This window comes from Gorilla gorilla, chromosome 1 (genome assembly GCF_029281585.2).
Source record: "Gorilla gorilla gorilla isolate KB3781 chromosome 1, NHGRI_mGorGor1-v2.1_pri, whole genome shotgun sequence".
Lineage (NCBI taxonomy): Eukaryota > Metazoa > Chordata > Mammalia > Primates > Hominidae > Gorilla > Gorilla gorilla.
In genome coordinates this window covers 234,123,278-234,148,092 of record NC_073224.2, presented here as the reverse complement: position 1 = coordinate 234,148,092, position 24,815 = coordinate 234,123,278, and the positions used below count along the sequence as shown (strand labels likewise).

The window sequence follows — 24,815 nt, the reverse complement described above, 5'->3', positions numbered from 1 at the left end:
CCTCCTTTCGGGACAAGGAGGGAGCGGCACTGTGGCCCGCACTCACCTCATGCCCATCAATGAGCTCCCGCCAGCTGTCCTCCAGCCTCAGGCAGGCATTGTCCTCATCCTCGTCCTCATCGTCCTCCTCCTCCCAGGAGTCATGGTCAAAGCGCAGCCCCCGGGGCAGCCTGGGCAGCCCGAAGAGGCTGTAGGTGTGCAGCTTGCCTTCCAGCTGCTCCATCTTGTCTACCTCCTGGAAAGATACCCTGGTCAGGGTCAGGGGTCACGGCCAGCCAGCTGCCTGACCCTGGGCAGATGGGGCCACATACCCGGCCAAAGGCGCTGGTGCTGGGGCCAGAGCTGAAAAAGCCGCTGAAGCGACTGGCCGCCCGGTTCTTCCAGCTGTCGCCGCTGTTGGTGCTGCCACTGCTGCCGCCGGGCAGAGAGCAGCTGGAGGGCGTGGGGGGCTCCTGCCCGGGGATGCTCGCCTCCCCCAGGAACTCCGACATGTTCTTGCGGCGGCGGCCAGGGGCCTGGCCAGGGAAGGGTGGTCAGGGCCGGGACCCCCTGCCAGCCCCCATGGCCCCACCCCAGGGCGGGTTTCCAGGGCCTCAGGCCAGCCTGGGATGAAGGAGGGTCTCTGCATCTCTACCCTGGGGTGTCCCCTCTCCTGGGACCCAGACATATCTGGAGACTGGAAGGTTCAGACACAGATACGCCCAGACTATCATCCCCCAGTCCCCCAGCTTCAAGCATGAAGCACAGAGTTACACACTCAGATGCACTCTGGAACACAGCTCTGGGTGGTCTGTAGCCCCAGGTACAAGTGCTCTCACGCACACAGGCACACACAGGTTCCCTGACCCCTGGCACTAGAAGAGTCTCAGATACAAGCCCTCACCTTGGGCTATGGCTAGATCCAGAGAGAGAGGGTCCCCTACTCTCACAGCCAACCCCATTTTCCAGAAGGGGCAATTAAAACCCCAAGAGGGGGCAGTGAGAGACCCAGGGTGACTGCCTCTGAGGAGGGGCTGTGGGCCCAGCCTGGGCCCCTTCCCACCCCCTCCCCTGACACACCCCCTCCTCCTCACCAAGATGTCCAGGCTCTCCCGGCGGCTCTGGGGGTCCACACGCTCCAGGGCGGGGGGCCCGGTCCCAGCTGCCCGCAGAATCGGCAAACTCAGGGACTTGGAGTCCTTCACGCCCTGCTCCACCTTGCCCTCATCTCCAGGCTTGGCTGGGGCCGCATGTGGGGGCCACGGGAGATCCTCAGTACCCAGGTCTGGTGGAGGAGGGGGTCCCCGGTCTTCTCTCCCCGGAGGATCCACACCAAGGCCTGCCTGCCCTCCCCCGACAGCCCCGCCCTGCCAGCACCCTCCCCTCCCCCAGCAGCACCCAGCAGAGACACCTGTATGGTAATGAGGCTGCTCAGGCCCACGACCAATGGGAACCTGAGCCTGGGAAGGGTGCCCATCTCCAGGAGGCTCCGCCAGTCCCAGCGGCCCCATTTGGCCCAGGCTGCTTCTCACCTTTGACACGAAGGTAGTGTCCCCCGAACCTGTAGGCCTCGAAGGTGAGGGACAGGGGTGTGTTGGACTGGTCCAGGTAGATGTCCACTTTGCCCAGCGCAATGCCCTTCCTTTCAAATACAGGCAGCAGCACCTCCCTGCCCCCAGGACAGGAGGCATGTGTGTTAGAACCAGGTGGCTAGTCGCTTCAGCTTGGGCCCCGCCCCCACGAGCCCCGGCCCCACCCACAGCCCCAGCTGCCCCCACCTTCCCAACGGAAAAGGGAAGCCCGCATGGGATCACACGCAGGTCCACAGACACCTGCCCGCAGAGGTGCTCACACAGGCGCATCTGCATACCACGGCAGACCTGTCACACGCCTGCCCACACGCAGGCCTGGCTCCTGCATACATGATTAAAACGCACAAGTACACAGACCCCGCCGCACTCCCTCACACTGGCGTGCACACCAGCACGGGTCTGCCCACGCAGGGATGCGCTCGCTCACGGGCCACCACAGACACACACGTCACACCTGCAGAGACCCGGAGCCTGAGACATGGGGCCACCCCTACTCCCAGTCCCACTTCCACCCTGAGCCCCATCAAGCCCTACCCCAGTGACTTCTTCTTCATGGCTGGGACGATCTCTGTCTCAATGTCCACATTCAGGTCAAATTTCAGAGTGAAGCATTCCTTGCTTGGGTCCTGAGAGGATGGTGGGGGTGGGGGCTGTGAGCTTCTTCTCACCGCCCTCCTTCCCGCCCTCCTCCCCACCCTCCTTCCCAACCCTCCTCCCCACCCTCCTTCCCAACCCTCCTCCCCACCCTCCTTCCCAACCCTCCTCCCCACCCTCCCCACCCTCCAGTCTCGGATGGGAACCCCAGCAAGAAAGGGAACCCCAGCGATCTCCCAGGCCTCTGCACCCTGGGATGCAGACCTCCCCACCCCCATCCCGGAGGAAGGCCCAGGCTCGGGGAAGGGCGCAGGCTGTCGGGAGCCCGCATCTGCCGGCTCTTGGGGGCTCCTCACATCTGTGTGTCTCCTCCTTGCTTTCTTCTTGGAGAGTTTCAGGCCTGTGCTCTTCCGGTCCCTGCAGGGAAGCGAGGAGGGCAGAGGCTGGAGGTGTGGGTGGCCCTCGCCAGCGCAGGCGGCGAGTGGGCCTGTGGCCTCCCCGCCCTTGGCTCACCCCGGGTGACAGGTAACCCGCCTGGATTCAACCCGGCCGGGCCCGCATGGGGCTGTGCGCCCTCTGGTGGCCAACACGGGAGTCACACCGAACGGTAACTGGTCTGGTGTGGGCTAGGATCCCAAGCACCCTGGAGGCTGGCCCAGGCTGGGTGGCCTCTTCCCGGAGTCAGGACAGCCACAGGGGTGGGAAGAGGTCTGCCCATCAGCCTCACTCGAGGAAGGCGCCAGAGCATCTGGTCCTGAATGTCTGATCTGAGACCCAGCCGTGGGGCCCTCCAGGTATCTCTCTGCCCACTCATCCCTCACCTACCCTTTGCCATCCACAGAGTTCTCCTCCTCCTCCTCCTCCTCCAAGTCCACTGCGGGGCTGGTGCGCGGCGGGCATGACCGGGTGGACACGTTCCGGGCCAGGACAGAGCCTTGGGAGAAAGCAGGAGAGGGTTGTGCCTCCCCCGCCCCTCCTTAGCCTGCAGCATGGCTGCCTCCAGAGGGACCACAGCCTGTTACCCTGGAACCCCCAGATTAAAGGTAGCAAGGGCCCTTCAGTTCTGTGAGGAGAGGGGCTCAGTCATTGTTTTTTGTTTTTGTTTTGAGACAGGGTCTCACTCTGTCACCCAGGCTGGAGTGCAGTGGCATGATCTCGGCTCACTGCAACCTCCACCTCCTGGGTTCAAGCAATTCTCATGCTTCAGCCTCTTGAGTAGCTGGGATTGCAGGCGTGCGCCACCACACCCGGCTCATTTTTTTGTATTTTTAGTAGTGACAGGGTTTCAACATGTTGGCCAGGCTGTTCTCAAACTCCTGACCTCAAGTGATCCACCCACCTCAGCCTCCCAAAGTGCTGGGATTACAGGTGTGAGCCACCTTGCCTGGCCTCAGTCATTGCTGTCTATCCCCACAGACCCAAAAGGACACAAGGGCCCTGGGATGACACCCATGGTGAAGCTCCACCCCAAAAACAAACTCACCTGTGGCCTCAGTTTACCCTTCTATAAAATAAGGATAAGGAAGCCCTGCCTCTGAGGTTGTTACAGGAAGGGACCAAAGTCCATGGCTCTTTCTTCCAGGCCTCCCCTCCCCCATGCTGTGACCACACCTGAATTCCCAAGGGGCCCTGGCAGTGGGAGAGAGTCTTTTGTTTGTTTATTGCTTTTTAAGACAGGGTCTTGCTCTGTCGCTCAGGCTGGAGTGCAGTGGCACGATCAGGGCTCACTGGAGCCTCCATTGTCCGGGTTCAAGCGATCCTTCCACCTCAGCCTCCGAGCAGCTGGGACCACAAGTGTGTGCCACCACACCTGGCTAATTTTTGTATTTTTTGTATTCCAGACATGAGCCACCGTGCCCAACCAGAAGAATCCTTTTGTTCCTCTGATCAGCTGGGAAAGGACTCAGGGGTTGGCATTTCTCACCAGGCCTGGGTGCCTGCGAGCCACTCCTCCATAGGCAGTTGACGGTGGGCCTGAGCTGGGTCCCTGCTCAGCAAGAGGAATTTCTTATTTCCTGCCACAAGTGCCTCCTGACCTGGCCACCCCCACTCCACACTGCCTCTGCTAGGCCCACAGCCTGGCTTGCAGGACTTGTCCAGAAGTCCCCTGCCCTGAGGATAGGCAGAACTAGAAAGAAAGAGGCCTTCTCTGTGTGGGCCACAGGCCAGGGGCAAGAGCAGCTGGGGGAGGTGAGAACCAGTGAGAGCACAGCACCAGATAGAGAAAGGCCTGCCTCTGGAAGAGGCACGCTCATGGACTTTCTCTCTTGCTAAAAAACATTTGGAACAAAAGGAACCGTAACATACTTGGGTTTCATTATTTACAGTCGACTTGTCCTTATGACGCCCTAGCACATTTCCGACAGTTACTGAAACACTGACACAGGAGCTCTGGGGGCCGAGCTGCGGCTCCCGCCTGTGCTCACCTTGTGGGGGAAGGTCGAAGCGGACATGCCCATCATAATGCATGGCGCTGTGGAACTTGCTGTCACAGGCCTCGCAGAGGTTGAGGGGCCCCCGGCGGTGCAGCTGCTGGCAGTCGGCGTGGTGACATACCTGGGGTGGGGACAGAAGCCTTCAGGAGGTCCACGAGATCCACCACATCCCTCGACCCTGGCCCAGCGCTGCAGGGACTTAGAATGAACTGCCCTGCTCCAACCTGGGCCAGCTCTCCCTAATGGATCCATCCCTCGATCCAGGGTGAGGAGACGCCCCCCAGCAGTCCCCCCTCTCCCACATCATCAAGTTTCCCCTCTGCTGGATCATTTCCCCCGTTGGCACACCAACACGTGGTTATTTCTCCATCTTTTTCTTTTTTTTCTTTTTTTGAGACAGAGTCTCGTTCTGTCACCCAGACTGGAGTGCAATGGCTTGATCTCGGCTCACTGCAACCTCCGCCTCCTGGTTTCACGCAATTCTCCTGCCTCAGCCTCCCCAGTAGCTGGGATTACAGGCGTACACCACCATGCCCAGCTAATTTTTTTTTTGTATTTTTAGTAGAGACAGGGTTTCACTATGTTGGCCAGACTGGTCTCGAATTCCTGACCTCGTGAACAGCCCGCCTTGGCCTCCCAAAGTGCTGGGATTACAGGCGTGAGCCACCGCGCCCGGCTTCTCCATCTTTTTTTTTTTTTTTTTCTTTCTTTGAGACAGGGAGTGCAGTGGCACAATCATGGCTCACTGCAGCCTTGACCTCCCAGACTCACGTGATCCTCGAGCCTCAGCCTCCCGAGTAGCTTGGACTAGAAGCACACACTACCATAGGCGAGTTTTTGTATTTTTTGTAGAGACGGGGTTTCACCATGTTGCCCAGGCTGGTCTCAAACTCCTGGCCTCAAGTGATCCGCCCACCTTGGTCTCCCAAAATGCTGGCATTACAGGCATGAGCTGCCATGCCCAGCCTTATTTCTCCATTTTACAGAGGCCTCACCTCACCCTCCAGCTATGGCTGACTTTCTTTCTTCCCCTTCACAGCTAAACTCTGTAAACAGGTATCAGTATTCATGACTTCCTAGTTCTCTCCTCCCACTCTCTTTATTTTTCCCAAGTTTTGTTTTAAAATATTTCTTTTCTTTTTATTTTTTTAAATTTTTCTGAGAAGGGGTCTCGCTCTGTTGCCCAGGCTGGAGTGCAATGGCACGATCTCAGCTCACTGCAACGGCACAATCTCAGCTCACTGCAACCTCCGCCTCCCGGGTTCAAGTGATTCTCCTGCCTCAGCCTCCCAAGTAGCTGAGATTACAGGCATAATCCACCACGCCCGACTAATTTTTGTATTTTTAGTAGAGACGGAGTTTCACCATGTTGGCCAGGTTGGTACTGAACTGGTCTCAGGTGATCCGCCTGCCTCGGCCTCCCAGAGTGCTGGGATTACAGGCGTGAGCCACCACGCCCAGACTTGTTTTAAAATATTTCAAACCTACCAAAAATTATAAGAATAGCACATGACATCCACATGCCCTCTGGACTCCCCAAGTTGATATCTACCACATCTGCTTTCTCTCCCATTCTCTTCTCAGCACCCCCCTCCCCTGGGGCAGAAATCATGGTGCTGCCTAAGAACAAAGACAGTTTTCCTACAAAACCCCATAGAATTGTCGCACTTGGGAAACTGAACCTTGATATATAGTCTATATTGACATTTTCCCAAGTGTCTAAATAACGTTCTTACAGATATACTTCCTCATATAGGAACTAATCAAGGTTCACACGTGGCATTTGGTTATGTCTGTTTATCCTTTTTTTTTTTTTTTTTTTTTGAGACTGAGTCTCGCTCTGTCGCCCAGGCTGGAGTGCAGTGGTGCAATCTCGACTCACTGCAAGCTCCACCTCCTCGGTTCACACCATTCTCCTGCCTCAGCCTCCTGAGTAGCTGGGACTACAGGCGCCCGCCACCACGCCCGGCTAATTTTTTGTATTTTTCGTAGAGACGGGGTTTCACCGTGTTAGCCAGGATGGTCTCGATCTCCTGACCTCGTGATCCTCCCGCCTCGGCCTCCCAAAGTGCTGGGATTACATGCGTGAGCCACCGTGCCCAGCCTTGTTTTTTGTAGTCTTTTATTACATTGACTTTTTTCTTTTCTTCAAGACAGGGTCTCGCTCTGTAGCCCAGGCTGGAGTAGTATGGCATGATCAGCTCACTGCAACCTCAACCTCCCGGACTCAAGTAATCCTCCTGCCTTAGCCTCCTTAGTAGCTGGGAATACTAGGTGCATGCCACTACGCCCAACTGACTTTTTTATTTTTAGTAGTGACAGGTCTCACTATGTTGCCCAGGCTAGTCTTGAACTCCTGGGCTCAAGCAATCTGCCCACCTTGACCTCCCAAAGAGCTGGGATTATAGGCATGAGCCACTGTGCCTGGCCGACCTTGACATTTTGGAAGTCTTCGAGCCAGCAGCCTCGCACAGAGCTCCTCAATGTGGATCTCCCTGGTGGTCCTCAGAAAGTTTCAAACTGAGCGTTCAGGCAGGGACACCACAGAGCTGTGTGTTCTTGCTATTTGCCTGTAATGCTGGATCCTCTGGGGACCTCTGTACCTTGTAGAGTCCCTTTTTCCCCTATAATTAATAAGTAATCTGTGGCATGGCACTTTGAGATGTCTTGTTCCCCAGTAATCTCACTCAATCAGTTGAGGTCAGGAGTTCAAGACCAGCCTGGCCAACATGACAAAACCCCATCTCTACTAAAAATATAAAAAATTGCCAGGCACGGTGGCTCATGCCTGTAATCCTAGCACTTTGGGAGGCCGAGGCGGGTGGATTGCCTGAGCTCAGGAGTTCGATAGCAGCCTGGGCAACACGGTGGAACCCCGTCTCTACTAAAATACAAAAAATTAGCCAGCCGTGGCAGCGTGCGCCTGTAGTCCCAGCTACTCAGGAGGCTGAGGCAGGAGAATTGCTTGAACCGGGGGCAGAGGTTGCAGTGAGCTGAGATCACACCACTGTACTCCAGCCTGAGTGACAGAGCGAGACTTTGTCTCCAAAAAAAAAAAATTAGCCAGGCGTGGTGATGTGAGCTTGTGGTCCTAAGAGCTTTAGCATACATAGACAATTTTTACCTAAATCAATTATTTGATTCTTCTGATGGCTGCAAGGTGGGGGATTTCCTTTTTTTTTGAGACAGGGTCTCACTCTGTCACCCAGTCTGGAGTGCAGTGCCGCAATCTCGGCTCACTGCAACCTCTACCTCCTGGGTTCAAGTGATTCTCCTGCCTCACCATCCCAAGTAGCTGGGCCTACAGGCATGTACCACCATACCCAGCTAATTTTTAGTAGAGATAGGATTTCGCCATGTTGCGCAGCCTGGTCTCGAACTCCTGGGCTCGACTGATCCGCCCTCCTCAGCCTCCCAAAGTGCTGGAATTAGTGCTGGGATTACAGGTGTGAGCCACTGTATCGGCTTGGGGTCACTCTTGACATTCTCTGTTACACCTCCATCTGGTCAGCCCGAAAATCCCGCTGGCTCCACCGTTAGTATCTGTGGCCTCAACCCAGCCACAGCTCATAAGCGTGCCACTGCCCAGCCACCTTTTAGCTAGATGACAACAATGGCTCAAAACTGGCCTCACTGCTACCCCCATCCCCCACAATATGTTGTCCATGGGCAGCTAGAGTGGACCCTGTTCAAAGAGGAGTCCCACTGTATCCACTCAAAACCCTCCAAGGGTTCCCATCTCACTCTGAATAAAAGCCAAAAGGGGCCAGGAGCAGTGGCTATGCCTGTAATCCCAGCACTTTGGGAGGCCGAGGCGGGCGGATCACCTGAGGTTGGGAGTTCGAGACCAGCCTGACCAACATGGAAGAAACCCTGTCTCTACTAAAAATACAAAATTAGCTGGGCATGGTGGCGCATGCCTGTAATCCCAGCTACTCGGGAGGCGGAAGCAGGAGAATCGCTTGAATACGGGAGGCAGAGGTTGCAGTGAGCCGAGATTGTGCCATCGCACTCCAGCCTGGGGCAAAACTCCGTCTCAAAATAAATAAATAAATAAATAAAAAGGCCAGTCGCGGTGGCTCATGCCTGTAATCCCCAGCACTTTGGGAGGCCGAGGCAGGCGGATCACAAGGTCAGGAGATCAAGACCATCCTGGCTAACATGGTGAAACCCCGTCTTTACTAAAAACACAAAAACTTAGCCAGGCATGGTGGCACACGCCTGTAGTCCCAGCTACTCAGGAGGCTGAGGCAGGAGAATTGCTTGAACTCAGGAGGCAGAGGTTGCAGTGAGCTGAGATTGCGCCACTGCACTCCAGCCTGGGCCACAGGGAAGACACTATCTTAAAAAAAAAAAAAAAAAAAAAAAAGCCAAAAGGGTTAAGGTTAGGGTTTTCAGTCTTTTATGACATTGACTTTTTTTTTTTTTTAGGGTTAAGGCCACCCCGTTCAGGGACCTCCTGTCCTGCTCTTCCATCCTGGCTCACTCCCCTCACCCACTGGCCTCCTGGTCGTTCCGGGACACACTCCCTCAGGGCAGCTCCCACCTCTGAGCTGTGACATCTGCCAGTCCCTGGACTGAGATGCTTTTCCCCAGATATTGAAATGCATGGCTCCCTGCCTTCCCTCCCCTCCTGCTAGCTTCCCCCCAAGTCACCTTCTCATCCTCCTCATTCGCCCTCCACGCTCCTTTCCTGTCCTCAGCACTTTCCAGCACCTGACAGGTCACATATTCCACCCTGCTGCCTCCACACCTGGTCACATCCGCAAGGACAAAAACGTTACTCTGTCTGATTCAGTGCCTGACCTCCGGTCCCAGCTGCTCCATAAATCCTTGTTTAATTTATGAATTAAGGCAGGAGAGAGGCGCTGAAGAGTTTCTGGCTAGTGAAAGCCCGATGAGAGATTTCCGAGATAGGCGTGGTGAGGATGGCAGAGAAAGTGACAGACAGGAGGGAGGAGGAGGCCGGGAAGAATCTGAGTGTGTTTTTAATGTGGTCGTCATGTGTCTGGAGCCACACTGGGGGCATTACATGTGTATCTCATCCCATAAGATAAGGGCTGTTATTGTCCCTATTTCACACAAGAGGAAAGTAAAACTCAGAGAGGTGAAATGACTTGTCTAAGGTCACACAGCCAGTGGATCTAGGACTTGAAGCCACTGTGTGTGGGGCTCTGGATCCCAGATTATTATTTATTTATTTATTTATTTATTTATTTATTTATGTTTTTTTGCGATAGAGTCTCGCTCTGTTGCCCAGGCTGGAGAGCAGTAGCATGATCTTGGCTCACTGCAACCTCCGCCTCCTGGGTTCAAGCAATTCTCCTGTTTCAGCCTCCCAAGTAACTGGGACTACAAGCACACGCCACCACACCCAGCTAATTTTTGGATTTTGAGTAGAGACGGGGTTTAACCTTGTTGGTCAGGCTGGTCTTGAACTCCTGCCCTCAGGTGATCCACCCACATCGGCCTCACCAAGTGTTGGGATTACAGGCGTGAGCCACGGCACCCAGACTGGATCCCAGATTTTAACCCACATTCACGCCCCCTCATGGGTGTCTTAGGAGGGAGAGGCTGGCCTCAGGTCAGCCGAGATTACAGGGACAGGAGGAAATCTATCTCAGTTTGATGCAAGCCCTGTTGGTTCTTGTGTCCCTCCGTGTCTCCATCTGACAGGAAAGGGAACAGGGCACAGGACTGGCAGTCGGCAGGTGGCACTCCAAGCAGGCCCACGTGCTCAGGGAGGGGCTGATCTGCATGGAGCTGGGCCCCAGGCAGGTGGCTGGGGACAGGATGACCCAGATTCCTGAAGGCAGCCTTGAGCACCAGGTGCCCCCACTTCTACACCCTTCAGGAGTGATCTTCAACTGTGCTTGTGGGGCTTGAAGTGAGGGTGATGGGATTGATCCCTCAACCCCTGCAACTCTTTCTGGTTTCTGTCTTAATCTATTGTAAAAGAAAGTGCAAAAACTCCAGCCCCGGCCACACAGTGAGATCCTGCCTCTACAAAAAAAAACAAAATTAGCTGGGTGTGGTGGCGCTCTCTTGTAGTCCCAGCTACTTGGGAGGCTGAGGTGGGAAGATTGCTGGAGCCCAGGAAGTTGAGGCTGCAGTGAGCCATGATCACATTGCTGCACTCCAGCTTGGGCGACACAGTGAGACCCTGTCTCAGAAAAAAATTTAAAAACTACAGAGACCACTAAGCTGTCCTCAGCCAGGGCTCTACCCACACCCTCACCCTGAATCCACAGCGCACTGCTGAGAGAAACATCAGGCTTTGCAGCTTCTGGGAGCCCAAGCTTCAGGTGTCTCCTCATGAGAATGATCTGGGGAAGGGCCCTGCCCCACCTTGTCCCCTCTTCCTGGGAGCCCCCCGTCTGCGGGCTCCGCAGCCCTCTGGCCCTCTGTGCCCCCAGCCAGCCTGGCAGAGGCTCCCAGCTCCAATCCCTTCCGGGCCTCCTGAGATTTCCTAGTGCCAGCTGGGGCGGCAGACCTGCCCATGACCCAAGCCCTGGCCTCACCGCAGGTAGGGGGTGACAAGGAAGGAGCCGTGCTAGGTCGGAGGAGTTCTGGGAGGGTCTCTGGGACCCTTCCAGTCCAAGTCTGATTCTGTGCCACAATCTTGTTTTTAAATCAATCCAATATACAGACAGCAGATGTTATACCCTGATTCGCTCCTTACAGAAGAGTCAGTATTCAACAAATATGGACTGAGCCCTGTGACACACCCCACCCTGGATCCCTTGAAAGCCTCGAGATCAGTTTCCCTGCTGTGATGGTCTGGGTGGCCACTACCATCACCGAGGCTGCTCGACTCCTCCGGCTGCTGCCAGGGGCTGGTGCCCAGGCCCAGCTGACCTCATCTGTTTCCCTCCTCTCAGCAGTCCCCAGGCTCAGGGGCACTGGGGGCACAGTGAGGCTCAGCCCCAGGATCTGAACCAGGTGGTTTCCGACTTCGTCGAGCAGATCTGGTTGACGATGAAGTTCTGGAAGCCCCCCGGGAGAACCATGAGCCCAACTGAGAAGCTGGGGTGGGCAGAGCCCCCTGGTGCAGTTTCTGCTCCCCGTCCTGCCTCACGCCCCGCCTCACGCCCCACCCCCAAACCCCAGAGTCTCCCCAGCTCCCTCCAGGGGCAGGACTCCCCCAGCACTAGGGCGGAATGGCCCCTTCTTGAAGCCAGACTCCAGCCCCTTCTCTCAGACCCAACTGCCCCTCCCTCATCTGCCTGCCTGCCCACCATGTCCTGCCTCTGTCCTGCAGGAGGGACATCAGGGTCCAGGGGGGAATGTTCCCAGGTCTCAACCCAAGGGAGGAGACAGCCCACCCATGGGAACAGCCAGCTCCCACCCCCTCTAACGCCAGGCAGCCAAAATAACAGAGGGGGGCCCTTCGGGGAACACACGCATGTGAGGATGGGGACAGAGAACCAGGCGTCCACCCTCACACAAGGGCTGGGGCCAGAGGCAGAAGGAGAAACAGAGGCCTCTGGGGTAGGAGGAGGCTGTGGGCAGGGCCAGGGCAGAGGAAGGAAAGGAGAGGGGCGGCCCAGCATAGGGCCCGGGACCCACAGGTGTGTCCGGAGCTGGCCCCAGACACAAAGCGCCAAGAATTGGCGGGGACATCTCAGCCGGCGGGGACACACCCCGGAGTCCGAGGTCCCCGTCACCAGGGTGCAGCTGCCCAGGTAGGGGGCTCGGCCGCCATGGGCCGCATCCTTCCCCTGGGGGCCGCGGGGCTCATAGTCACGGGCACCCCCTCCCTGGCCTCCCGCACAGGACTGGGCGGCTGCAGGCGAGAACTGGGCACCCAGCCCCGTTCCCGCCCCGTCCCGGCCCCGTACCTGGCTTTCACCGTCGCGGGCACGACCCCCGGCCCAGGAGGGCTCCGAGTCCCGGAGGGGCAGCCCCGGGCCCAGCCTGGAGGCTGCTAGGCGTCCGGAGACACCGGGTCCTGTCCCCATGGCGGCCGGAGGAAGCCGCGGTCTGCGCCGCCCGCCGGACAAAGCGCGGAGCCCCGCTTCCTGCCATTGTGCGGCCGCGCCCGCCCCCGCCGAGCGCGGGGACCCCGGGGAGGGCCGGGCCCGGAACAGCCCCCAGCCCCCCAGGAAGGCGGACACCTCCCTCCCGCCCGGGCCCTCGCCACCCAGCCCCGGGGATCCCCGCCTCCGCCCGCCCGGGCGACCCACACACCCCCGCCTCCGCCCGGCCTGGGGTACCCCCGCCTCCCCGCCTCTGCCCGGACCCGGGGACTCCACACCCCTACCTCTGCCCGGCCCGGGGACCCCCACACCCCCGCCTCTGCCCAGTCCCCGGGACCCCCACCTTCCCACCTCTGCCTGGCCCGGGGTACCCCCACCTCTGCGCCTCTGCGCGGCCCCGGGCCCCTCTCTTCTCTGACTCCCTCCTCAACACCAATGCCGGGCTCAGAGGGCTCCTCAGAACTTGCTCTTTCTCCTGGGGAGCTCCTTGAATGCTGGAGGCAGGGGGCGCTGGTGACACCCCCCCCCCAACCGTGGAGACTGTGGAGCCCCTCCCCTGGGTGACTCGATCCCCGCCCAGCCCTGGGGGTGCCCACTCTGCTGTGGTCCCCACCTCATCCTCAGCGCCAACACGCACGGTCCCTCCCAGTCAGGAGGGTACCTTCCCTCCTCCCTTCCTCCTGGAGACCCCCACCCCCGCCTCGGAGCCTCAGCCCAGGGGACCCCTTCTTACTCCCAGCAAGGGAGCTCTTAGAATACAGGCACCAGAAGGGAGAGGCCAGGATGGGGCACACTCCCCTCAGGGTCCTTGGTCCGGCTCTCCATCTAGCCCCAGGGACACCCCTCTCTGCTCCAACACCAGCCCCAGTCACACACCCACCCCAACCTCACAACCAGCTCTCATCTCAGCCCCTCCCATCAACCTGGAGACCCCTGCCTGAGAGCCTGAGCCCCAGGGACACCCCCTCACACCGACTGTTCACTGCCCAGGTACGGCAGAGGCCGAGAGCCAAAGGCCGGTGGCCTCTGGAAAGGGCCGTGGGCAGAAGGCGGGCTGCTCTGAGAGGCTATCCTTGGCAGCCCCCAGGAGCTGGGTGAGGTGGAGGCATCAGGAAACCCTGGCGACCCACATGGCACAGCAGCCCAGGTCCCTGCAGCTCTAAGCCAGGTCCCCACCGCCAGGGGGCACTCAGCAAAGCCTGAGAGGACGCAAACCCCCAGACTCTGGTGCTGGAGTCACCACTACACGGCTGTCAAAGCGCTTTTACACTGATTCCCAGGAAGGCAGGGCAGGCACCATTAGCCCCATTCACGGGGTGGGGGATAAAGTGACATAAAGAGACAAAAGCCTATACGCAAGACTGAAACTCAGACTGTGGCTCTGGGATTCTGGAATGGCCTCCTTGGGACACTCCTCAGAACCCATGGGGGTGAGGTGGCCATGCTGTCTGTCATCAGCCCACCCACCCCTAATTGCTCCTCCTCCACCTGGTTCCATGGGGAAAGAGGGTGGGAAGGGGGCCAGGGTCCGTGAGATGGCTTTAGGAGGGCAGCAGCGGTTTATTAGAGGCTGGGAGACTTCCAGGGCTGTCTCCACTCCCAAAGCCCAGGTCATCCACTGTCTACACCACAGGCAGAGTTGTGCTTTTGTTTTTTGTTTGTTTTTGAGACGGAATCTTGCTCTGTCACTCACGCTGGAGTGCAGTGGCATGATCCCAGCTCACTACGACCTCTACCTCTCAGGTTCAAGTGATTATTCTGCCTCAGCCTCCCCAGTAGCTGGGATTACAGGCGCCCGCCACTACACCCAGCTAATTTTTGTATTTTAGTAGAGATGGGGTTTCGCCATGTTGACCAGGCTGGTCACTAACTCCTGATCTCAAGTGATCCATCCCCACCTTGGCCTCCCAAAGTGCTGAGATTACAGGCATGAGCCACCACGCCCGGCCAACAGGCAGAGTTTTGAAAACTAAAACTTCTCATCTTGCTTATAGTGAAATCCCACCATGGCCGGGCTCCCGCCTCCCTCCCAGCTGGTCCGCACAGGGTCCACCTGCCAGTCTTCCTTCTGTCCCTACAGCTCGCCAAGCTCAGGGCCATCTCCTCTGTATTTTCTGTCTGGAATTCCACGCACCCTATCTTCAAACAGCTGGCACCAGGCCCCAACTTAAATGTTACCTCCAAGACGTCCTTTTCCCTCCTCTTAAAATAACCCACCCTTACCCTCCCACTCTCAATTCCTTTAAGTTAAATTATTTCCTTCTTAGCGTTTATTACTACCTGTAATTCATTTCTTTGTTCACTTTTTTATCATCATTCTTCCCTACCAGACTGTCCTCTCCAGAAGCCAGCGCCTTGGCCATCTGCATCTCACTGTGTCCTCGGCACTTAGAACAGTCCTGGTGCACAGTAGGTGCGCTTGGTGGGGATGAGATCAGTGAACAGATGAAAGCAGAAGGGCCTCCATGCCACAGAAGGACATGGGGACAGGAAAGGGCTCGGCCAGGATATCCCTTCCTGTGGCCGACGGTCAACAGAGCCTTCCCCACTGCCAGACCGAAGGTCTCTTCCTCCTCCTAGTATCCATGACCTTGGGCCTGCTGGCCCTGGGCAGGTGAGTTCCTACTTCATATCGGGTGGTCTTGCCCCAGACCTCCACCCCCATACTGTCCCGTAGGCAGATAACTGCATTTCACTGAGCATTCCACGTGCCACCCCATCGAGGGAGTTCCAGGCAGTGAATCCCATTCACTCTTCTCAAAGACTCTTAGGAAGGAGATACTGTTACAATCCCCATTTAACAGATAGAGAAACTAAGGCCTGTGTCAACTGACTTGCCCCAAAGTCACCAGCTGCTGCTACGTAGGGAAATGGGTGCCTCAGGCACTGGGCAGGCGTGGGGCCTGAAGACAGCTGAATGTTGATTTGGGCAACAGGGCCCTGGAGATTACCTTCCTGAAGACACGGCAGATCCCAAAGCCAGCTTGCGGGGAGCCCACCGGTGTGGGGTAACCAGGTTGCATCAAGTGGAGACCACCAGGGCTGGGTCACGGCGGATCACCAGAGGTCACCTGAGTGCCTGGGCCCTGGCCATCCCTGAGTGAGGCTGCTGCCTGGGTACTCAGCAAGGGTGGGGGACTGCTCCTTAGGGGCAAGAGTGCAGAGCAGAAAGGAGCCCCAAGCCCCTGTACCAGGGCAGTGGGGTGGGCCTGGGCAGGCTCCTGCATTCCCACCTCCTCTCCACAGCGGGGAGCTGAAACAGCTCAGGGGCAGGCCCAAGAAGTCCTGGCCCCCAACTCCCTGGGGAGGGAGCCCCTCCCCAGCCCAGCCCCAGCTCCAGGCTTGTGAGTCAGGGCCAGCTTGTTGAAACTGATACCCAGAAACCAGATGCGGAGGCTGATGAATAATGGAGTCTCCAAGGCAGGACCCCCACACCCGGCTGTTCTCCCTCAGTATCACCTCCCCCAGCCCCAGAAAAGCAGATGGGAAACCAGGGATCCCCCAGGCATCCCTGCCCCACAACGAGCTGGGGCCCCAGACTGGTCTGGGTGGGAGAGGGACTTCCCTGTCCAGGAAAGGACGCAGGTCTGGGGCCAGCTCCAGGCTCTGCCGACAGCAGACGGGCCTGGAACCAGGAGTCCGAGCTCTCTGGCTGGAGGGATGTCCTTGCCAGGAGTTCCCACCAAGGCTAAGCTCCCCTGGGAGCCTGCTAGTCCCAAGGCCCCACCCAACACCTTGGAAATCCAGGGGTGGAGACTACATGCATGGGCAGGCCAGCCAGGGCGGGGTGGCTTTGCCAGGCGGCTCTCTACGCTCCACCCAGCCTACCCACCCTCCTTTCCCCTAGGCCCAGGCCTCACCCATCACCCCTTGGGTTCTGAGGCTCACCTGGAGTCAGAGCCTGACCTAAGGCCCTGCCCTGTGCCGGGCAGATGGCAGGGACACAGAAAACCTCTCCCCCGGCTAGGCCCGCCGCACGGGCCCTGGAAGCCAGGAAGGCCCCTTCCTCCCCAGGGAGCAGTCCTGGCTGGGATGCCCAAGGCTGGGACCCAGTGCTAGAGAAAGAGGGAGGGGCTGCAGTCTGTGAACATCCCCTCCTGCCCAGCCTCTGCAGTTCCCAGCCCCAGACCCCAGCGTGTGTCTTTGGAACACCCGGACTAGGCAACCCCTTCCCCGGTGCAACTTAGAAGCCTCCTTGGTAGGGAGCGGGGGAAAGAGGGCACCTGCCTGGGCTTCAGAAGACCTGGTCTGGAGCCTACGTTCCCCTGCCCTTCCCCTACTGGGCCTCAATTTGCCCACCTGTGCCAAGAGGGCATAGAATTCAGTATCTGGGGATGGCTGCCAGGTCCTAGCGTGTGCCCGGACCCTGGCTAAAGGGCAGGAGAATGGTAAAATACCCCCGAGCTCCCTCAACTTGAGGAGTTACTAAGGAATCTGTAGGGGACCTCTTGGCCTCCATTTCCCAGACTTCCACCAAGGCAGGCCAGGGCCTCCCCGGATTCACCGGTCTCCCGCATCCCCCACCCCTAAGTGGGTGCCTGGGTCTGCTCAGGCTGCCCGAGGCGCAGCCTCTGGCGCCCCCTGCCGGCCTCGAGAGGGCTTTTCCGCCTGGGACCGACTCCCGGACTGGCCAAATGGGGAGGATCGGCCGGGCCTCCCAGCCACGCCGCGCGCCCAGGCCCCTCCAGGATCCCCCTGCCCCGCCAATACTCCCCATACCGGGGCCGGGGTCCCATAGACTCCTCACGGCCCTATCTCCGAGCCGACCCACCCTAGAGACACTGTGATGGGGGCGGGAGCTTGAACCCATTCCACCCTCACGTAAATGGAGATACAGCTGGTGAGGACCCCGTACCCACCCACAGGCCTGGCACTACGTAGGACTCTCGAATCCGGGTTCTGTCCATCGGTTTAGGGGGGTCCTGGCGCCTAGTCCCACCCCCCGTCCGGAGCGCAGTTCCCACTTCCCCGCGACTCACCTAGGAACAGGACCAGGGTCTCCTCCTCGGTGTCTAAGGCTCGGGCCGAGACTGCCGAAGCCTCATGGGGCGCGCGGGGAGAGGGGGACGGGAGCCGCGGGACGGGCTCAGTCGACTCAGCGCAAACTGGGGCGCGGGACGTAGGGGAATTACGGTAGCCGCGCGGGCGCTACCACCTGGACTGGCCGGGATGTACCAACGGCGCCGCCCGGCTGGGACCGGGGAGAGGAGGGGTCCCAGGAAGGGCCCCGCGCCGGAGCCAGGGAGGTGGCTGGAGGCCGGGCGGTGGCTTGGGGTAATCCAGGATCCGGGCTCAGGGGAGGGGGTGGGGGGCGTCACTGTCCCCGAGGGGCCAGCCCTTTGCAGATCTCCAAAAAGTTCAAAGTCCCTGGTCATTAACTTGGGCTTGAAGACGGGAGCTCGCCCATCCCGGAAGGGGGCTAGGGGGGACCAGGGCCCGCGACAGGAAGCCTCCCTGCGACAGAAAAGCCCCGGGGGACCAGGCAGAGAGACCCGCAGGCCTAGCCCGCCCCGGAATCGCCCTGAGCCAGGCTCGCTTCCGCTCCATTGTAAAAAGCTGGATTCTGATCTGCGGCCTCCGCGGTGCCCCAGAAACAGCCCGCTCTTCTCTGGGCCCCCTCTTTTTTTTTTCTGGCCCAGGTGATATGGCCGGAAAAGGGTGCTGTTCTGCCATTTAGTGGTTCCCAGTTCCCCTCTCCCAGCAGCGGGAGTTTAGAATAACTCTGGGCTCAGGACTGGGAAGGGTGTGGATACAGGGGGCCCACTCGAGGAGGTGGAGTTCAGGTCCACCAACCTGTTCCGCACTTTCAAGCTTTTTATACAGCCTTCCCCCGACCCCTTCCCAGGCCAAAACCTCCAGACTGCCCCACACAACCCTTGGGGCTGGGCCTATACTAGGGCAGCTCCTGGCTGGGCCAGGGATCCCCACGTCTTCACCTGCTCCCCCAAAACTACTTAGCCAAAACCCAGGAGTCCCCTTGCATTGTTTCTCTGGCCCTGCCCCTTTCTTCAGCTGCAGATAGCCCCACCACCTGTCTCCGGGGACCAGTCACTTCCAGAGATGGCCCAAACCTGGCCATTCCCTGGGGCATCCTGGTCTGCCGCTGCTCACCCCCAAAGCATTGCCCAGGAGAACAGGTGATTGCCTCTCCCATTATTCACATCCTGCCCGTCCTTTCTCCATGGGGGCCTCAGGTCCACCCTTTCCTCTCCCTGGTCTTCATCTCACCACCCCTCCCTCCACACATGCACACCCTGACTCATCCCTGCCACCTCACAGGCCATTGTTAAGCTGCAAGGGAACTCTGAAGTCCTCCCATCCAACCCCCACTCCACACTGCAATCCCCTCTATGCTTCCCTTTCTGTCTCTTCTTGCATATGTCTAGTGATGGGGTGCTCACTACCTCTACTTCGGGGATAGCTCCAGCTGCTGGAAACTCTTTCCTGTAGTGTGCCAAACCCCACCTCCCTGTCAAGGCCTTTGGGAGCTGTGCAGAAAAATTCACCTCCCTTTCCTCCTGAGAGTTCTGAGGAAATGGGAGGCTCTGACAGGTAGGCCTGGTTTGAGTCCTGATCTTGCCTTGCTTGGCAAGTCATTTTACCTCGCCACTCTGCAGGGCCCTCTCTAGGAAATGGAGATGGGGTAGGCCCCACCGCAGCGGGGGAGGCGGCCAGATGAGGTTTCTGTGCCAGGCGCTAAGGCAGGGCCTGGCGCACAGTAAGTGCTGGATCAATGGTGGCTGCTGGAATCACTACCTCCTCCATGATAAACACCCTCACATGTGGTGCCCAATGTCCCCTGTGGCCCAGGGCCACAAGTGTCCTCCTCCATGCCCCCTTGTGACCTGGGACGCCCTGACTAGACCTCGAACACTGCCCAGTGGAGCCCAGCAAGGAGCTGGGGAGTCCACACACTGTCCCGTGGCCACCTCACAGGAGGGCAGGGGGAACCCACAATATCATCAGTCTGCCTTGATCTCCCGGCCTTTCTCCATCTCCCCAAACTCACAGCTCCACCTGTGTGCAAGAAGCTGGGATGGAGCCTGGGGAGGTCTCAGATCCCAGGGCAGGTACGGAGGGCACACCCAAAGTCTAGAGGTGACTTTGTTACCCCCACTCCCAGGATACCTTGCACACCTACGCTGTGCTAGGCTCTATGCTAAGCATGTTATATATGGGCCTCTTTTAATCCTCGCTGCCAGGTTATTTTCCAGATGAGGAACCTGGGGTTCAGAGAAGTGTAGTGACTTCCCCAGGTTCGCACAGCTGGAAAAAAGTAGGTTTGATCCTGGAGCTCAGAGGTGTGGACTGCTCTACATATCTTCATCCTGGGGAGGGGCCATTTCTCTCCTGGGGTCTCCATGACACACAGTCCAGACCCCTCACCTGGACATGCAGGTGCTCCTAGTGCAGCCTGCCTCCCCCTCCTCCCGTCCCCTTCTCCCTGTGCCCCCTGGCCTCGCTTGCCCCTTATAGCCCCCAATGTCCCTCCCCTGCTCACTCAGCTGTCCTCCATCTCAGTACCTCTTTAATCCTCAGGACTCCAGTTGCCTCCTCCAGGAAGCCCATCCTGGTTAGCCCTCCTCCCAGTGGGAACTCCAGGGGCAGGAGGTAGGGGACAGATGGCAAATTCATCTCAGAAGCTCCAGCACCCAGGAGAGCCTCAAATAAAACATCAAGGGTGGGCCCAGAAGCCGAAGGGTCCAGCCCTGCCTGAAATTGGTCCTTTGCCAGGGCAGCCTGGGGGGAAGTTTGGCCAGCCAGGGTCACTTCCCTTCCTTCCTCCCAGCACAGCTAGAATGTCACCTCCAGGAGGGCATCCCCTTTGTTCTCTGGAGATCTCCTGGGCCTAGAACTGGGCCTGGCACCGACAGATGCTCAGAGCTGGTCTGGTAAATGAATAAATGAAGTCATCTCCTTCAAAACGCTAGTCACATCCTGGAGAGTAAGAATAGGGCTCTTGATCAGACAAGCCTCACGCAGGCCAGGCTCTGACGATCATGCTGTGTGATGTGGGCAAGTTCCTCTACCTCTCTGGGCCTCGGTTTCCTTACAAGTCATGTGGTCATAAGAATAACGCTGTTCTCCTGAGGGTCTCAAGAAGCTTCACTGAGACAAGCAGGAGGGCCTAACGCCCCGCCTGGCATGTAAACATGTTCGGTCAGCAATAATTGTTATTATTATTATTATTGGGTGTTTTTTGAGACAGAGTCTCGCTCTGTTGCCCAGGCTGGAGTGCAATTGCGTGATCTCAGCTCACTGCAACCTCCGTCTCCGGGGTCCAAGCGATTCTCCTGCCTCAGCCTCCTGAGTAGCTGGGATTACAGGTGTGTGCCACCATGTCCGGCTAATTATTTTTTATATTTTTGGTAGAGATGGGGTTTCACCATGTTGCCCAGACTAGTCTCGAACTCCTGACCTCAAGTGATCTGCCCACCTTGGCCTCCCAAAGTGCTGGGATTACAGGCATGAGCCCCTGCACCTGGCCTGTTATTTTTGAGACAGGGTCTTGCTCTGTTGCCCAGGCTGGAATGCAGTGGCACAATCACGGCTCACTGCAGCCTCAATGTCCCAGGCTCAAATGATCCTCCCACCTCACCCTCCCCAGTAGCTGGAACTACAGGTACCCACCACCACACCTGGCTAATTTTTTTTTTTTTTTTAGACGGAGTCTTGCTCTTGTTGCCCAGGCTGGAGTGCAATGGCATGATCTCAGTTCACTGCAACCTCTGCCTCCCAGGTTCAGGCAATTCTCCTGCCTCAGCCTCCCGAGTAGCTGGAATTACAGGCACCCACCACCACGCCCAGCTAATTTTTATATTTATAGTAGAGATGGGGTTTCGCCATGTTGGCCAGGCTGGTCTCGAACTCCTGAGCTCAGGCAATCTGCCCGCCTTGGCCTCCCAAAGTGCTGGGGTTACAGGTGTGAGCCACCACGCCAGGCCTTTTTTTTAATTTTAGTAGAGCGAGGTCTCCCTATATTGCCCAGGTTGGCCTCAAACTCCTGGGCTAAAGCAGTCCTCCTGCCTCAGCCTCTCACAGTGCCAGGATCGCAGGTATGAGCAACCACACCCAGCCAGTAGTGGTTATTATTATCATCATCAACAATGTTATTCTTTGTTTCTCTTACCAAATCTGAGTGCCCCTCACTTCCTCTCCACCACTGCCTCTCCCTTCCTGGACTGCCCTTGCCTCTGTTCTGTCTATCCATGTTTTCACATCCATTAAAGGCCCCCTCCTCCAGGATGCCCTCCCTGACTGGCTCTCTCTGCCTCTGATAATTCAGGCATTTCTGCCCCTACAGTGAGTCTGTGCCATTTGTCCCAAAGGGCGTCCCAGTAGTGACAGGGCCCAGACTCTCCCAATGCACGCTGGGTGACCCTCATCAGCTGATGCCAATGTCAGCTGTGCCAAGTTCCAGGCAGGCCAGGGCTGGAGGTGAGGTCTGGAGGCTGCAGAGGGACCACACCCACTCTGAGACCAGCTCTCTTCTCCCAGGCCTCACCTCTATGAAGGCTGGGCCATCCCACCCCTGCCCCTGCCTGAGCAGCTTGAGGACCCCCCCCTGAGAGCAGCTGCCCAGAGGAGGGGCTGGGACAGTGTGCCTTATTGCCCCAGCTGCCCCTTCAGGTCAGGCAAAAGCCTCGGGGCTCCGCAGGCCTCTGGCAGGATGTATATTGGGGGGAGCTGAGGCCAATTTGTTGCCAGGAGCCCCCATCTGGGACAGAGGCAACCAGCCAACACCAGAGCCCAATGCCAGGCACCATCCGTGCCAGCAGATTGTATCTGACATCACACCGCCCCCCTGCCTGGTGACCACGGCAACTGGAGGCCGCCCCCTCCCCGCCCCGCCCCATAGCAGTTCTCCCTGTTCCCTCACCACGGTCGTCCTGTGCAGAATGAGTGTGTGTGCGTCTGGGTGGAGGTGCGGGAGGGGAGCGGGGGGTGGGGGGTGGCATTTTACATTTCCTGCAGCTGGCAGTGCTGAGACACATGATGGAAGACAACACGGGCCCTGGTATGACACAGACCTGGGTACTGGGTTCAAATCCCAGCTCTCCCACTTCCTAGCAGTCTGTCCCTGAGTGAGCCTCAGTTTCCCCATCTGTAAATGAGAATAAGGACAGGACCATCTCAGAAGGCCGGAGGAGGAGTCAGTGAGTCTTGGTGCCTGGGCCAGATGCTAAGTTGCGCAGTTATTACTATTGTCATGTAAATGCCTGCTGGGAGGGGCAAAACCTGGCTCCAAACCCCGGCTCCATCTCTCATGAGCTGTGGGCCTTGGCCAAGTCACTGGACCTCTCTGAACCTTGGTGTCTTCATCTGGAAAACAGGGTGACGATGCCTTCCCTGCAGAGCTGCCGCAATCAGTGCATATGGCACAGAAAGCGGGTGGCACTAAGCCCAGCACATCACAGGCAGAAGCGCCCAGCCAGTACTATTATCCTTCTTCCTGCCCCCTTTATCCCTGATTTATACTTCGCCCCACTCCCAGCTCCCGAGCCCTGGCACTCCAGGATCAACTGGCCCCTTCCTCCTTTTGTCATCCCCAGGGCCATGGTCACACTCGCCAAGTCCCAAAGCATCTCAGACCCATGCCCAGGCCTGAAGAGTGGCTGAGTTCAACAGGAAGGGTACTGGACCCTGGGCACTGGACCAGCACCATGGGAGACCACTTCCCCTGGCTAAGCCTCAGTTTCCTCATCCGTGACATAAGGCTACAGCTCCTGTCACCTCAGAATGGCTGCTAGGACCACAATGCAGCAAAGGGCTTTGGGGTACTCCACCCCCCTGTTCTTATAGAAGTCCCCCGGCTCCACTGTTCCTGAGCTGGGGGCAGGCCCTCTGCCTCCTAAACCAGACACACTGTGGCCCCACCTACACTTGAACCCAGCCCAGCCAGCCGCGCCCGTGCCAGGGCTCTGTGGATAGCTGGAGCTGGGATAGAAAGGGCAGTTAGAGCCCTGGCTCCTCTGCCCCCAAGTGTCCCCAGGCTCTCCAGCCTCCCTACCTTGGCCGCCCGCCCCTTGTCCATGCAGGCGGGGTTCTGACAGCGCAGTCCCTTCTTTTCCGCGGGGCTCTCGTCGTCTGCAGGGGAGGAGCAGAGGGCATCAGTCAGCGGGGCTCCCAGGCTCCCCTGGGCCCCACTGGCCTCCCGACTGGAGGAGGGGTGGGGCGATCTCCTCAGTCCTCCCTTCAAAAGAGGTCAGCGTCCCTTTCTCTTTTAAATGCCAACTTATCTGCACGGGAATCTGTTTGCAGAGCCCTTTTCTCCTGCAGTCCTCAGGGAAATTATCCAGATTCCACGGGGAGAAAACATCTTTGGAAATACGCTGCTCTCTCCCTCTGTCCCTCTAGTCTGGGGGACAAGTGGGGGAGCGCTCAGTGACCTTTTGGGGCCCCAGACTTCCCAGGGGGTCCCGGCAGGGCTGCTGGGGGGAAGGGGCTCCAAGATCCCAGATCCCTGCGAACCTTAGGCCCTGCATCGCTCCCTTTAGAGACAGAGGAGCCCCCGAAGGTCTGGGGCGACCCCCGTTCCCCGAGACTCATCTTCGACCCTGAATTTGGCCCCCTCCAAGCTGCCTCTCTTCCTGGGGGCTGGAGTGCACCGCGGTGGGGGCAGAGCGGCGCAACCAGCGAGAGGCGGGGGGAGGGAGGAGAAGCGGGGTGCTGCCGAGGCAGGCCCCGACTTGGGGGCCGAGTTTGGGTCCGAGCGGCCCGAAACCCGGTCGGCGCCCACCCCCTTGCCTGGAGCGGGCCCTCCCCGGAGGAGGTTAGGAGCCGGCCCGGCCCCCCAGGACCCCGCCCCGCGCCCGCCGGGTCCCCGCCTGCACTCACCCATGGAGCAGGCCCCGGGCCGCGCGGGGGGCGGGCGGCGGGCGGGGGCGCCGGGGACGCCGGGGACTGGGAGGCCGCAGAGCCGCCGCCACCGGACCCTCGCACGGGAGGCGGGCGGGGCAGGTGGGCGGGGAGGAGCCGCGGCGGCCCCGCCTCGGGGGCGGGGGGCGGGGGACAGGAGCGCGGCCGGGCCTCGGCGCCGACGGTGTCACCCCTCCCTCCCCGGCTCCCCAGCCCCTGCGCGCTGCGGTCCGGAGGCTGCCTCCACCTCCCGCAGGGCGGGCACCGGGGCGGCTCAGGAAGCGCGCACGGCTCTGTCCTGGAGGGTGCCATCCACGCGGATTGTGCCTGTCCGCAGGAATGCAGGCCGGGACCCACGCAGAGCCCCCACCCCAGCC

The 24,815-nt window shown here is 58.8% G+C and overlaps 1 protein-coding gene across 12 annotated transcripts in view; it reads right to left on the bottom strand.

Moving 5' to 3' along the window:
• Positions 1-24,607, bottom strand: part of PLEKHG5 (pleckstrin homology and RhoGEF domain containing G5) — a 30,426-nt gene extending 5,819 nt beyond the window's left edge. For 2 of the 12 annotated variants that reach the window (XM_031011731.3, XM_063703196.1), the window contains exons 1-9: positions 12,442-12,749; positions 4,592-4,721; positions 2,991-3,099; positions 2,522-2,582; positions 2,106-2,197; positions 1,512-1,648; positions 1,074-1,264; positions 312-515; positions 47-235 (exon numbers count right to left, since the gene is read on the bottom strand). In XM_031011731.3, coding sequence (XP_030867591.3) covers positions 47-235; positions 312-515; positions 1,074-1,264; positions 1,512-1,648; positions 2,106-2,197; positions 2,522-2,582; positions 2,991-3,099; positions 4,592-4,721; positions 12,442-12,561 — 1,233 coding nt within the window. In that variant the 5' untranslated portion in view covers positions 12,562-12,749. Of the gene's footprint in view, positions 1-46; positions 236-311; positions 516-1,073; positions 1,265-1,511; positions 1,649-2,105; positions 2,198-2,521; positions 2,583-2,990; positions 3,100-4,591; positions 4,722-12,441; positions 12,750-12,956; positions 13,060-17,558; positions 17,816-22,610; positions 22,685-23,590; positions 23,668-24,051; positions 24,163-24,417 lie in introns of those variants that run through there. The other 10 variants (XM_031011733.3, XM_055383139.2, XM_055383159.2 and 7 more) reach the window with 10 other exon arrangements.
• Positions 24,608-24,815: the final 208 nt, after the last annotated feature.